Source organism: Lactuca virosa, chromosome 7 (assembly GCF_052849685.1).
Source record: "Lactuca virosa cultivar CGN04683 chromosome 7, Lactuca_virosa_CGN04683_v6, whole genome shotgun sequence".
NCBI lineage: Eukaryota > Viridiplantae > Streptophyta > Magnoliopsida > Asterales > Asteraceae > Lactuca > Lactuca virosa.
The window spans coordinates 108,824,069-108,839,680 of NC_136432.1; the positions used below are offsets into that span (position 1 = coordinate 108,824,069).

The following is a 15,612-nucleotide window of genomic DNA, read 5'->3' on the forward strand; positions in this document are numbered from 1 at the left end:
CTACAAGAAACATTACGATGATGCTACCAAAGTGGCATGCATCATGGTGGCAACTATGTCCCCAGAACTGCAGAGGTACTATGAGGACTACTGGCCTTTCGAGATGAACAAGGACCTTATGGAAAAGTACCATAAGCGAACTCGTCAAGAAAAGTTCGAAGTAGTCAAGTCACTCATGGCTTGCAAGATGAAAGATGGGGAGTCGGTTGTGTCACATGTGCAAAGAATGCAACGCTACATAGAGCGTTTGGTCAAGCTCAATATTCATTTTGATGAGGAATTGGCCATTGACATGGTCTTGAACTCACCTCTTGAATGTTATGGTCAGTTTATTCTAACTTACCATTTGAACAATACTGAGCAGACCTTGGCCCAATTGCACAACTTGTTGCAGACAGCTGAGGCAGGGATGAAGGGTAAAAGTATACCCTCCACACCTACGAGTGCCCCTGTTTTGGCTATTGGACAGGGAAAGGGGAAAAAGAGGAAAGGTCCTCCCAAGCAAAACTGGAAGAGCAAGGCTCAAGCTGGGTCATCTAATAATGGCCCAAAGGCTAAGCCCAATGGTTCCACTCCCCATGTTTCTGATCCAAAAGAGGCAGTTTGCTTTTACTGCAACCAAAAAGGGCATTGGAAGAGATCTTGCCCACAATATCTGCAAGATATCAAGGATGGCAAAGTGAAGCCATCTTCGGCAGGTATTTACACTATTTCTGCTAATAACTCATTATCTTCTCGTTCATGGGTCCTTGATACAGGATGTGGTTTTCATATCTGTTCTGATTTGCAGGGTCTAAAGGAAAGTGAGGAGATAGAGCGAGGAAGGATAAACCTGATCATGGGAAACAGAAAGTCTTCACCAGTAACCAAGATCGGAGTTTATCAGCTTCTGCTTAGTAATGATGTTAGATTAGATTTAATAAATTGTTGTTATTCGTCTGAGATGACGAGAAACATTATTTCATTTCATGCATTGTTCAGACAAGGTTTTACATATTCTTTTAATGATTTGAATGGTTCAATTTCTGTTTATAAGAATGGTGTTTTTATGTTTGGAGCTTTACCTTGTAATGGTGTGTATGAAACAGTGACTTGTGTTGATAGCCTAGGAAATAGTGTACTTAATATTGACTTGTCTAATAGTGTAGACAAGGCATGCTTGTGGCATTGTCGTCTTGGACACATCAACAAGAAACGCATAGCCCAATTCCAAAAGGATGGAGTGTTGGAATCATTTGACCTAAAGTCAGATGACATGTGTGAATCTTGTCTTTTGGGAAAGATGACAAAATCACCATTCACAGGGTCTTGTGAAAGAGGTGAAGGTCTGTTGGATCTCATACACACGGATGTGTGTGGGCCCTTCAGATCAACTACAAGAGATGCTAATCGATTCTATGTGACTTTCACTGACGATTATAGCAGATATGGATATATCTACTTGATCAAGCATAAGTCAGAAACTTTTGAAAAGTTCAAAGAGTTCAAGCATGAAGTCGAAAATCAATTGGGCAGAAAGATAAAGATACTTAGATCCGATAGAGGCGGGGAGTATCTTAGTATCGAGTTTAACGACTATCTGAAAGAATGTGGGATAGTCTCACAATTGACTCCTCCTAGGACACCACAGTTAAATGGTGTAGCTGAGAGGCGCAATCGAACCTTGTTAGACATGGTTCGTTCTATGATGAGTCGGGCTTCGCTTCCTATTCACTTCTGGGGGTATGCCTTAGAGACAGCCGCCCACATCCTCAATCTTGTCCCTACAAAGAAGGTTGCCAAAACACCTCACGAAATGTGGACATGGAAAGTTCCCTCGTTAGCACATATTAAAGTCTGGGGTTGTGAAGCTTTCGTAAGACGAGAGACTCACGACAAGCTAGCAGCTAGAAGTGAGAAATGTGTTTTCATTGGTTACCCAAAGCAGTCTTTTGGATATTTGTTCTACAGGCCTAGTGAAAACGTGGTCTTTGTAGCACGAAGAGGAGTCTTTCTTGAAAGAGAGCTCATATTCAAAGAGGACAGTGGGAGCACTATTGACCTTAAAGAAATTCAAGATTCAGCCAATGAAGGAACCTTAGATGACACTAGCACTCAACCAGAGGAAACAGTTCCTGTTGAACCAATCGATAACTCATTACCTCTTAGAAGATCCACTAGGGTGAGTGTGCCACCTGAGTTGTATGGTTTTCATATTACTTCAGATGGTGACACATTCATAAGTGACAGAACACTGGTAAACTTAGATGAACCAGTCACTTATAAGGAAGCAATGGCAGGCCCAGAGGCTTCCAAGTGGAAAGAGGCAATGGACAGCGAGATTAAGTCCATGTATGACAACCAAGTTTGGAATTTGGTTGATAGTGCACCAGGTCGTAAGACAGTTGGGTGCAAATGGATCTTCAAGAAAAAGACAGACATGGATGGAAATGTGCACACATTCAAGGCTCGACTGGTTGCAAAAGGTTTCACTCAAACCCCAGGGGTTGACTATGATGAGACCTTCTCGCCAGTGGCTAAGATTAAATCTATTAGGATATTGCTCGCCATAGCTGTCTTTCATGATTATGAAATCTGGCAGATGGATGTCAAAACTGATTTCCTTAATGGGAAGTTGGCTGAAGATGTTTACATGAGTCAGCCAGAGGGTTTTGTTGATGCAAAGTTCCCTAATAGAGTGTGCAAGCTTGAGAAATCCATTTATGGATTGAAACAAGCATCTCGCAGTTGGAATCTTTGCTTCCATGAGAAAGTCAAAGAATTTGGTTTCTCTAGAAGTGAAGATGAGTTCTGTGTGTATATCAAGGCTAGTGGGAGTATAGTAACTTTTCTGGTGTTGTATGTCGATGACATATTACTCATTGGTAACGACGTTCCAACCTTGAAAGAAGTTAAGTCTTGGCTTGGAAAGTGTTTTGCCATGAAAGACCTTGGAGAAGCTGCCTATATTCTTGGGATTAGAATATTGAGAGATAGAAAGAAGAGACTAATTGGACTTAGTCAGAGCACATACTTGGATAAGGTACTAAAGAGGTTTAGTATGGAAAATTACAAGAAGGGAGAGCTACCTATCCAGAGCAATACCAAATTGAGTAAGACTCAATGCCCGAGTACAGATGTTGAAATAGATGACATGAGTCGTGTACCTTATGCTTCCGCTGTCGGATCGATCATGTACGCTATGACATGTACTCGTCCTGATGTGGCATTTGCTTTGAGCATGGTCAGTCGCTATCAGGGAAACCCAGGTAGAGCTCATTGGATAGCAGTTAAGAATATACTCAAGTATTTGCGAAGGACAAAGGACTGGGTCCTTGTGCTTGGTGGCAGTGATACTTTGAGAGTAGATGGTTACAGTGATGCCAGCTTTCAGACGGATAGAGATAACTTCCGTTCTCAGTCGGGCTGGGTATTTTTAATGAATGGAGGAGCAGTTACTTGGAAGAGTTCCAAGCAAAATACGGTGGCTGATTCTACTTGTGAATCAGAGTACATAGCAGCAAGTGAAGCGTCGAAAGAAGCAGCTTGGTTGAGGAACTTCATCGGGGATCTCGGAGTTGTTCCAACCATCCAGGAGCCTATGGAACTGTTCTGCGATAATGAAGGAGCGGTTGCCTTGACAAAGGAACCGAGAGATCATGGTAAGACCAGACATATCGACAGAAAGTACCATTTCATCAGACATAGAGTTGAAGAAGGCCATCTTATAGTTAAGAGGGTGTCATCTGAAGATAACCCAACAGATCCCCTCACAAAGGGTCTGAGTAGGGCTAAGCATATTCAGCATGCTCGGAGCATAGGACTGAAAGATGATATTAGTTTTAGTAGTTAGATTAGTTTTTGAAACTTGTAACAAAGTAAATCTAATTGACTTTTGGTGATTAAATAATAAAGTATTATTTATAAGTTTGGCTACTACCTTTTGTCAATTGTTTATTATTGTGTTTCAATTTTGCATGTTTTACTTCCTGAATAATGAGATTATTCAAACTCCACAGTCGCTCGTACTCTTGGAAGTAAGTAGTGAATTAAGACTGTCATGAATTGGATTGCAGATTGTCTAAGGATAGACATGGCAATAGAATTGCTGCAATGTTCATGACTACTCAGAAATTGAGATTTGAGTATTGGATAAACCCTCGCTCAGAGTATCACTTCATGGAATTCATCACGAGTAATACTGAGACGGTAATATCTTATAATCTTGAAACGAAGATATATGAGTTGTAATTTACAAGTCGGTTGTGCATTGGTGATACGAAAACGCATCAGTAACTTGGTGTTATAAAACGTATTGTCATGCATAATTTGATGAGTAAAAGATACAAGCATATGAGTCAACGTTTATTCGTTCCTTTTGCCCTAACAGGAAAAGCGATATCTGTGGGCCCCTCGATGATTTGGTGTTGACTTATGTGCTGGGCCCAGCCAGGACTAAATTGATGTGTTCAATTAGAAGTCCTACATCATCACAAATCAGGAATCGGGAAACATAGATTCTGGACAAAGAGATTGATTACATTCCATGTCTTATGTCTAGGGATATCTAGCAGAACGAAGGATTATATGATCACTTATCTTAGGACACGTAACTGACTGGGTCAGAGTTCGGCAGCAGCTTTTGGAAGCTACAATTTGCTGGTCAAATTTAGTAGGCATACTAGCAATTATAGTTACAGACTTATCCAAGTGGGAGACTGTTGGATTAGGTGTCTAAGCCCATAACTATAATTGGTATGTACTTGAATTGATAGCAGCACAGTCCTTTTGGGTTGCCCTCAACCTAGCAACTGGACAAGGAAATTATGAAAGGAGAGATATTAATTTATAAGATTAATAAATTAATATATATATAAATGATTTATTAATATGTTAATGGATTAATATATTAATTAGAAATCATTATGTTTAATTAATTGTTAGCCAGAAATTAATCAGAATTGATTTTGGGGTTAAAAGAATTAATTATAAAGTGTAGGGACTAGTTTGCAATTATCTAATAGTTGAGTGGAAGGCTTTAGAACCCCCTTGGAAGAGGGTGGACGAAATCTTTAGGGGAAACCCTAATAATTTCGTCCATAGGGGGTTGGATAAGGCCCTTGGGTTTGCTTAGGCCCTAAGCAAAGGATAACTAGGGTTTCCCTTAAACCCTAGATCCCTCAGCTATTTAAGGAGCCTCCTGGCTCACATTTGAGGTACTGATTCTTTGGAAGAACACCTTGGCCGAAATTGCATACTCCCTCTCCTCTCTCTTCTTCTACTTTCCTTCTTGCTAGTTTGGGTGTGATTCCATTAGAGGCATTACACTTGTGGTGCTAAAGCTTCCAAGAAGATCAAGATCAAGACCAAGGGAATATCAATTGTTTGCTATAACAATTGAAAGGTATGTAAACCCTAAACCCTAGTTTGTTAATTTCGAAATTAGCCTCTCTCCTCTAGGGTTCTTGTTTTGCAATTCAAAGTTGTATGTTCAATAGTTAAAACATAGATCCAAAGTAGGTTGCATGTGAACTTAGGAATTGTTTTCTAGTTTATTTGTTGTACCTAAAACCCATCATTTTCGTCATTGTGGTTTATGTTCCATCTAGTTCCACCATTTTGGGTGGGATTAATATTTCATTCTGAAGTAAGACATAAGAAACAAAAGCATGGATCTAAATGTCAACAGACATTCATAAGTCATATAAGTCACAACAAATCCAAGCGTGTTTCAAAATTCTACATACCACAAACCATTTATAAACATATAACATAAAAAGTAAAAACCAAAAGGGTATTCATCCATTCATTTATTGCTTACTTTACTTCTCCATGGAAAGACTAAAACGAAAAACATCTAGAAAGTAAGTCCATCTTGAGGCACCACCATCTCCTTTTCTAACCAAGATGTTCCTTGAAATGCCACCATTGATGTCAATGTTTGTCTGTATTCACTCCTCTGTACAAATATATAATATAATATAATTATCTGTAATAATGAAAACCAAATTTCTGAATCCACATGGATTTAACATCCTCGACAGTAGGAACCACCATCTTCTTAACCTTGAGATACCTGAGTAGCTTCTGAAAGCAGTTGAAGAATAGTTGGAAGTACCTCTGGATTCAATCAATGTATTCATAAGTTTTTTACATACAAATAAATTAAAACAAACTATTGATGTTGAAAATGTGTAAATAAGCATGTTTACCTTTCCTTGGTTGGTTTCATTTGTAGTAACTATTGCAAGCTCTGCAACATCTGCCCAAAATACACGAAACATTCCAGCTGTAACAACCGTTAACCCGCACAATTTACACTTATATTAATTATTATAATTATAACTTTGTATAGCATATAAAAAAATAGAAAATGACAAGTGTGAGCTTACTGCATTGTCAGCATAGCACAATGTACTCCTGTGAAGTCAGAATCGCCCATTATCTACCTATTGGTTAGAGAAAAAGAAAAGAAAAAAAAATAGATGCTAAAAAGAAAAATAAAAAATAAGTAAATTGTTATATATTTGCTTACACATATGCCTTTGATGGAATAAAATCACTTCCAGTAATGGAATCAACAATAGGATTGAAGCATTTTTGTTGCAATCAATGAAAACACCGGCAGAAGTAAAATAAATTGTTATTAATTAATTAATCTTTAGAAGCAGTGAAGAATAATAATAAAATCAATAGTTTATAGTTTATAGATTATACTCACATGAAAGATATCAACAGCTTGTGAAAGCAACACTTTGTTCTCATTAGAAACTTCTTTCCCACGCGAAACAATCCACTTCACATCGGAATTGCTGATTCCGATTCCGTTCGCATCACAGACCATAGACTTCTCCCTGATTAAACACGTAAGAGAATGAGAGACCTTCACGGGCCCACATGCCACCAATCTCTCAAGAACCAAATTAAGTATTCCACAGTCCACACTACATAACCAATTGCCAGATGGCAACTCCTGTAACACATGAACAATCAATCATATGTAATCAAGTGAAAAAAGCAGGAAATTTTAGTAAATAACTAAATTCAAATTCACACACCTTCAGATCAATCTTCTTATGTTCCCTCAAACAGCCAATATGATATTCCCTCTCATACTGTAAGGTCGTAGGGGATAAATCTAACTAACAGAAATGAAAACACAGCATAACAGAATTTTTTAAAATGACCATTTTAACCTTGGACCAAAACTGAAACAAGCAGTATCATAGGGACCAAATTTGTGATTTTATTTTCATTCTTAGTTAAGGTTTATAAAATTTTAAATGTACATATGCTTATTTTGTTAAAAGTTTCATATAGTTAACAACGTTATATCTGTACAAAGCGCAAGGTATTTTAGTGAACAAGAGAAAATTTACAAGCTTGGTCCATATGATATACTATTTTTTTAGTTTTAGTCCAAAGGCACAATGGTTATTTCAAAAAAGATTAACAGCTAGGCTGTTAACTAATACATGCCAGAGACCAAAATCACATGAAATAGTGATATAAGAACCAAAATTGCAACCTTATACCTTTAGGGACAACAATGAAGATATAGAAAATAAGAAAATGTCCAATTAATACCCTAAGTGTAGCAACTAGTCATGTGCATATGAGAGAGAGAGAGAGAGAGAGAGAGAGAGAGAAAGAGAGTGCCACACATGACTAGTCATCATCATGGAAAAAAATGTGGTAGTCTAGTAATGGATTTTGGTACATAGGGTCTTGCCTTCTTAGGTTGTATTGTAGTATTTGCATTTGCCAAATTTTCCCATTGGGTAAAAGGTTTAATGTATATATCTTGTTCATGTAGGTTGATACCAATGTACTCAACATGTATTCATTCTATGGCTTATTTGTTATTTTAGGTTAATACTAAGAAACTTATCATGAATTCATTATAATTTATATTCTTTACCTTTATGGCTTTATCAAGTACCCAACTTCAATGTACTCAACATGTATTCATTCTATGGCTTACTTGGAATGGATAACGGATATACATGTGTTTTCCAACCAAACATGTTTCCTTAAATTATGCTAATTATTACCTTAATATACACAAAAACATATTTCTTTTTTTTGTTTTTTCGATTTTTAGAAAGATATTTTTATCGAAAATTTATTTTAAATATATCAAAATTCATAATTTCTCATTCTCTATAAATAGACATCCATATTGATATAGTTTTAAGATAAAATAAAAAAATATATTTTTTAGAGTTTCAGCTATCGTTATTCATAACTGAATAAAAACGCATCAGATTTTTATTACAGCACATTCGTTATTCACTTATGAATAAAACGCATGCTTAACTTTTTTACAGTTTAAGTATCGTTTATATATGAATATAACATGTTATAAAGTTTTCTTACCTAAAATATATTTTTTACATCATCTTTCGTCACCTGTTATATTTATATATGAATAAAACGTGTATTAATTGTTGTCATATGTTATATTCATATAATAGGTGTGAGACCCGTGAACTCACACGATCATACTTTCATTTGTATCACATAATGCATTATGATGCTATTAAGGGATAAAAAGGCAAGTATGATGTTATTATGGTGTAAAAACGAAATATGAATTATGATGCTATTACAAAAATTCACAAACAAAAACAACACCAGCAGGGGAAATGTGGTAAGTCGATTATATAATTAGAGTGATTTGAGGTTTACATAAATCTTAAATAATTATGTGATTTAAAAACTGCAAAATCATAAAACTAAACACACATATAACTCTATAATGTTAAAAATAAACAGTTAATAAATTAGAATGCTATTACATTATGCATATCCTGTAAAGTTGAATTGTTTAATTTCATTTATTAAATGCAGAGTAAAAAGAACGATAGAATGCAGAATTATGACTTAGTATAAAATAGTTTTTGTTGCAATGCAAAATTATAAAGTAGAATGCTATTACATTATGCATATCTTGTAAAGTTGAATTGTTTAATTTCATTTATGAAATGCAGAATAAAAAGAACGATACAATGCAGAATTATGACTTAGTATAAAATAGTTTTTCTTGCAATTTGTGTATTTTATTAAAACAAACATATTTAATACAGTAAAATCATAAAACTCTATTATATTGGAGTAAAAGAAAGCTAATATGTGCTATAAAGAGAATATGTGTTATAAAGTTGATTTTTTATTTGCTTTTTTGCGTTTTTTAAGTAAATATGTATAAATTTAAGGGCAAACCAGGAACACATAGCAAAACTTGAAAAACTGAATAGAAAAAACAAAATGCAATTTTCACCAAAACAATCCTAATAACTTCATAAAGGTAATTCAAGCCCAATAAAATAATGTCAAATAGTTCCAACCATCAAAGCAAAACAAACCCACACAAAGAAAAAACAAAAGTTGAAATAGTTTTAAAAGGGAGAATGCACTTAAAATATCCAATTGGTTTTAAATGCTTAAAGATGCATTTATTTCTCTATTTTTGGAATCAAAAGTTCCATTTTGCCATGTCCCAAAAAGCCATCATCCATGATAGTTGAACGCACTTTTGTCGATGACATTGCTCGTGGGTCATCAACATCGTAAACTTCAGAAAGATTGTGCTTTAGCTCTGCATTAGGGAGGAGGGAGTCATTCCCTCCCAACCCACTGAACCCACTGCCACATCACATTTTCTCTTTTATTTTTCTTCATCTTTTTCAACCCACAACACACGGAAACCCTATCTTTTGAACTCACTCAACTTATTCAATTAAAAATAAATACAAAACAATCAAAGGTAAAATCTTAATTAGCAATAGAGTTACCGGCGGTACCACTCCCGCTTCTGTTGAATGTGAAGCCACAGCTGGTCAAAAATGGCAGGAACAATGTGAAGTTGTGAAGCCATAATTGTTGAATGTGAAGCCACAATTGTTGAATGTGAAGTTTTTTCAAAGGTTGGCTGAAGACCCAGTTGTGTTTTTTGACTACTTCTGATTTCCATCTCTATATAAGAGATTCATCTGTATTTGTAAAACTTGTATCTAGTGTAACACAGAAAGAGTGCAGATTAGCACCAAGAAATGTAAATTCCTAGTTACCGGTGGACGTAGGTCAGAGAAGGACCGAACCACGTTAAATCCCTCATGTTCATCCTTGTGTTCTTGTTTTTCGTGAGCTGTGTGTGTGTTTAGAGTCGTGTGTTAAGTGTCTCGATCCTAACAAGTGGTATCAGAGCCTTGGTTTAGCTCCAGAGAGTGATTTTCTGTTTTTTGGTCGAAATTTTTTTTCGTCAAAAACGATTTTGGTGTATACCATTGGAAAGGTCTCGTTCCGAAGATTCCGAAAATATTTTTTTCTGAATTTTTTGACCACCGGAAGACGTCCAAATCGCCGGTCAAAGGTTTGCCGGAATAGTGACCGGGAAAACCAGTTCGCCGGAGAAGACGACACTGTAGCACCAGACACTGTAGCAGTACGCCGGAGAAGACGACACTGTAGCAGGAACTGTAGCACGACGTCAGCAGTGACGTCAGCAGACACTGTAGCATATTTCAAAATTTGCAATTTGGCCCCTGAATTTCCAGAAAATTGCAAGATAGGTCATTGTTCTTTCAGAAAATGGCAGAAAGCAGTAAGCTTCAGATTGAGAAGTTTGATGGGAAAGATTTTGGTTGGTGGAAGATGCAAATTGAAGATTTGCTCGTACAGAAAGACTTGGACGCAGTTTTAGGTGAAAAACCGGAGGCGATGACACAGGCAAACTGGGAGACTTTGGATAAGAAGGCCAAGACATTTATTAGACTGACGTTGTCAAAGGATGTTGCCTTCAATATTTTGAAGGAGACCTCGGCAAAGGGAATCATGGAGGCATTGTCTAATATGTACGAGAAGCCGTCGGCAGCAAATAAAGTCTTCCTGATTCGGGAACTAGTCAACACGAGGATGAGGGAAGGAAGTTCAGTTACAGTACACATCAACAATTTGAACTCGATTTTATCCAAACTTGGGTCAGTGGGAATAAAATTTGAGGACGAAATTCAAGTTTTACTACTGTTATCATCATTACCTGACAGTTGGTCCGGAACAGTTACAGCCGTTACTAGTTCCGCAGGATCGAAAGAGCTCACTTTTGAGGGAATTCGGGATTTAATTCTAGGCGAAGACGTCAGACGAAGAAATTCCGGGGAATCATCAAGTGAACAATTGAATGCGGTTAGAGGTAGAAGAAATAACAGAGGTAGTGGGAGCGGGAACAGGAGAAGGAGTCAGTCGAGGACTCGAAATGATGTGACTTGTTGGAACTGTAAAGAGGTTGGACATTTCAGGAATCAATGTCCAAAAGACAAGAAAGAAGTTAACGTTGCAGTAGACCATTCAGATGATGATGTTTTGATCTGTAGTGTGGAGAGCAATGTGGATTCCTGGGTTATGGATTCGGGTGCTTCATTTCACGCTACCCACATCCGTGAAGCACTGCGGAATCTAAAAGAAGGGGATTTTGGTAAGGTAAGACTGGCGAACGACGAGGTTCTTGATGTGACGAGCATAGGTGACTTAGATCTGAAGACTCCAGTTGGTCCATGGACTTTGAAGGATGTCCGAGTAATTCCAAGTCTGAAGAAACAGTTGATTTCTGTTGGGCAGTTGGATGAACAGGGACACGAGGTTAAGTTCAGGAATGGGCAGTGGAAGGTTGTCAAAGGAAATCTTGTGATAGCTCGTGGACATAAGAGGGGTTCATTATATATGGTCAGTTTACCATCTGAGGGAGTAACCGTCCCAGTTCAGAAGAAAAACAAAATCCGGTTCATAGAGTCTCGTGGACAGAAGAAGGTTTGCTTTGCAGATGGCAAACCCAGAGTCACAGGTCAGATTCAGGTTGAACGTGTTTGGAACGGTTCAGAAAAACCAGTCAAGGGCATTCATAGCAATGGGAGCATGTGCTTTGTTTCAACTACAATACCCAGAACACAGTGGGTTAAGAGAACCAGTATTCCATCTGTAAAAGTCTCTCCAGATTATCTGCTTCACATGGAGAGTGTCGTTTGTTCTTAGGATGTTCCAGGATCGGGCAGTTCATTTCAGTGGGAGCCGGTGGAGACAGAGAACAGGTCAGTGGCAGACTTAGCCATGACTGATGCGTTGGAGCTAACGAAAGCTTCAACTGGCCTTCAGGTTAATTGAAGAGAAGGCCAGGGTAACTAGGAAGGAGTTAAGATCAAATACATATGCACAGTTGAAGCACAGGTGAAGATTTTTCCGTGGCTTCAAGTGGGAGATTGTTGAATGTGAAGCCACAGCTGGTCAAAAATGGCAGGAACAATGTGAAGTTGTGAAGCCACAATTGTTGAATGTGAAGCCACAATTGTTGAATGTGAAGTTTTTTCAAAGGTTGGCTGAAGACCCGGTTGTGTTTTTTGACTACTTCTGATTTCCATCTCTATATAAGAGATTCATCTGTATTTGTAAAACTTGTATCTAGTGTAACACAGAAAGAGTGCAGATTAGCACCAAGAAATGTAAATTCCTAGTTACCGGTGGACGTAGGTCAGAGAAGGACCGAACCACGTTAAATCCCTCATGTTCATCCTTGTGTTCTTGTTTTTCGTGAGTTGTGTGTGTGTTTAGAGTCATGTGTTAAGTGTCTCGATCCTAACAGCTTCAACGGGTTGGTTAATTGGTTTCAATAACCCACTTCATCATCTTTCTCTACTTTCTCTCTCTCATTTTCTCTTGTACCATTTGTTTTAAAACTTGTACCTTAGTTGTTTTGTATTTTTTTTTAGTTGAGTGGGTTGAGAAAGATAGGATTTCCGTGTGTTGTGGGTTGGGAAAGATGAAGAAAAGAAGAGATAAAAATTGATGTGACAGTAGGTTCAGTGGGTTGGGAGGGAACGACTCTCTCCTCCCTTAGAAGATACAACTTTAGAAAAACGGTATTTGGCCAACGGACTTGTCGCTGTGCTTTTCTCAACATTAGAGGCCGGAGTGATATTATCTCCCGTGAATGATATTACATCCTTTTTTAAAGTACATAAAAATGTTACTTAAGTAGTAATGCAAATGAAGTTAAATTTAAATTTAACTTTAAATGTAAAATAAATAGCACCTTTAAATTGGTAGTTTCTTGAGATGTGACTTCAAAGGTTGGAGTGTTGAAAGAGTCGGAATCAACATGCTGCAGATAAGAACATACTAAGAATTGCTTAAACAATATAAATATTATAGGGATTAAATAAATTGTGCAAAATTGATACATGGTCAATTGTAAACTTCTTTTCAAGTTCAGAAAGTATTTTATAGTCAGCAGTCAATTTGCATATTCAATAACCCTTGAACTTTATTTTTCAAATTATAATAAGAAACGCAAATTTCATCTCAAGCAGATCAGTAATTTCAACAGGGAAAATATCAGGATATTGTGTAAAAAATGGAATAAATATGAATTATTATTTGAGTAGGGTCAAAACAGTACAATTGGTTCCTAATAAAATATACTTTCAATTTGTTGTTTAAAGTGGCAGGAATTTATTATTTGTTAAAGTATAATGCTGTTTTTTTGCTTTTGATGTTCTGTTATAAGTTTTTTTCTGGCAAAATAATATAAAAATTCAGGGGGCAAATCAGTCATGAAAAATAATAACAGTATACGTAATAACGAAAAAACTGTAAAAATATAATTTCATAGAGTACAATTCTGCATATTATGCGTATTGTCTATAGCTTAATTGTTTAATTTAAGCTTTATTTTAAAAAATGGATATGTGAAGGGCAAAGTACAACAATGGTAACCAAACAAAAGTCACAGTCCAATATTTGTTGTTGTATTAACTCATGGTCCTTAATTATGTTGAATAATCCTACTATTTCTTTCAGTAATGCATGATATTTGCAAATCCTATATGCAAAAGTATTTGGTTCAAAAGTTTTTGTAAAAACTTATAATGCATCCAATACATTGAACGCATTTCATCTACAATCAGCAAATTTGTGAAATAGATTATATAAGCATGTTATATACAACTGAATATAATAGGAATTTCATTTGTCTGAGGCATTTTAGCAAACACATAGAGTGCGAGATATGAACAATTTAGCAAACATAAAAAATTAACCATGTGAATGAAGCATTCAATCAACAAATAATGTAAGATTAGTTTTTGAATATTATCAGACGATGGTATGTATAAGATGAAGGAAATAAAATACATACCTGTATACAGACTGAGTTGAAGAAGAATAACGATTGCAGGTTGAACTACAAATGGGAAATTGCGAATACATGATAGCAAACGTATTTATACACAGTTTTGATTATATAATCCATTATGTTTCCTAAAATATTGAGATATTACGCTGTGAATTTAAAAATCAAATCCTTTATCGTAGCCAATAATTTGAGGAAAACATCAATTCCCTGTCAAATTTTTGCTGATTTTTAGGGGATTTAAAATTGACTTCAGATTGTATAGTTATACAGGCAAATTGTCGGTAAAATAAGAAAATTTTGTATCGAATTATCGTGACGAGATATACTATACAGGAATGCGAGCGTGACAAACTTGTTTTGGTAGGGAAAATGAAAAATAGTGTCATTTTAAGAAAATGATTTTGAAAATGTAGTGGTCGTCCTTAATTTATTCATTTTTTTTTTGTATTAAAAATGACATTGATTGACATTATTTTGTCAATTATTTCATAAAATACAATTTGTCTAAGTTTATTAATTTGGCATAACTAAATTGAAAATAAATAGTAATACGAAGATTATAAAATATATTTTTTATTTCTATTTTTAATCAAAATGACCATTTTCACCTTAATTTATATCCAATTTAGTTAGATTTTACATGTGTATTAATAATTTATTTTCATTGTTTTAAACTTGGCATACCGAAAAAAAAAAACAATACACTAATATGAAACTCTTAAAACATAAATCAAATTTATTTGTTAAAAGTTGTTATTTTGGCCATTTTAACGGCAAATAATCATTTTGACAATCATACAATAAATATCATTCTACTTGAATATTAGTTTCTTATTTTTTTTAAATGTACAATTACTAAAAAATTTATAACTAAATGATTAATGATTACACATTCATATTTATTTTAGCATGGTATAGTAATATAAAGCTGAAATTTAGAAATAAATATAAACAAAATGATGATTAATTCAATAATTGAACCTATACTAATAAAAAAGAGTATTGAAATATTTTTAAAAATTACTCACAAATTTCCAAATACTTCTTTGAATACAACATTAGAGGTTTTATTGCTAAGGTTACCATCACTATCTAAAATTAATATTTTTAATCCATCTTTGCTTTTAACTTTCGACAATGCAACATACAACTGTCCATGAGTGAACAATGGTTCTCTAAAAAATAAACCCATTTTTTATAGCGATTGTCCTTGACTCTTGTTTATTGTCATTGCAAAACATACAACCAATGGAAATTGTCTTCTTTGAAATGTGAAAGGAACTCTTTTTTCTGAAGGAGTTAAGGACATTCTTGGAATAAAAGTACGGTTTTCTATATTACTTCCGGAAATTATCTCTGCTTCTATAACACGGTTACCCAATATTATAACACGGTTACCCAATGTTATAACACGTAGTCTCGTTCCATTACACAAACCACTTTTCGGA

At 35.5% G+C, this 15,612-nt stretch overlaps 1 protein-coding gene and 1 long non-coding RNA gene across 2 annotated transcripts; both read right to left on the reverse strand.

Moving 5' to 3' along the window:
• Positions 1 to 5,836: 5,836 nt before the first annotated feature.
• On the reverse strand, positions 5,837 to 8,819 carry LOC145127039 (uncharacterized). The gene is made up of 6 exons (XM_079062291.1): positions 8,781 to 8,819; positions 7,038 to 7,121; positions 6,701 to 6,952; positions 6,192 to 6,299; positions 6,046 to 6,099; positions 5,837 to 5,938 (listed from the first exon to the last, which is right to left on the reverse strand). The coding sequence occupies exons 1-6, from the start codon at positions 8,817 to 8,819 to the stop codon at positions 5,837 to 5,839; spliced, it is 639 nt and encodes a 212-aa protein (XP_078918417.1).
• Positions 8,820 to 9,304: 485 nt separating this feature from the next.
• Positions 9,305 to 14,517, reverse strand: LOC145123420 (uncharacterized). The gene is made up of 3 exons (XR_013715137.1): positions 14,168 to 14,517; positions 13,064 to 13,132; positions 9,305 to 12,974 (listed from the first exon to the last, which is right to left on the reverse strand). It is a non-coding gene; the product is annotated as an uncharacterized LOC145123420 (long non-coding RNA).
• Between the last annotated feature and the right edge of the window lie 1,095 nt (positions 14,518 to 15,612).

Excerpts from the sequence above, each read along its gene's own strand:
- LOC145127039 (XM_079062291.1), bottom strand. The coding sequence starts at position 8,819 with ATGAAATTAAACAATTCAACTTTACAGGATATGCATAAT. Across the intron at positions 6,100-6,191 it reads ATGAAACCAACCAAGGAAAG|AGGTACTTCCAACTATTCTT; the intron begins GTAAACATGCTT and ends GATTGAATCCAG. Across the intron at positions 5,939-6,045 it reads AGCTACTCAGGTATCTCAAG|AGGAGTGAATACAGACAAAC; the intron begins GTTAAGAAGATG and ends ATATTTGTACAG.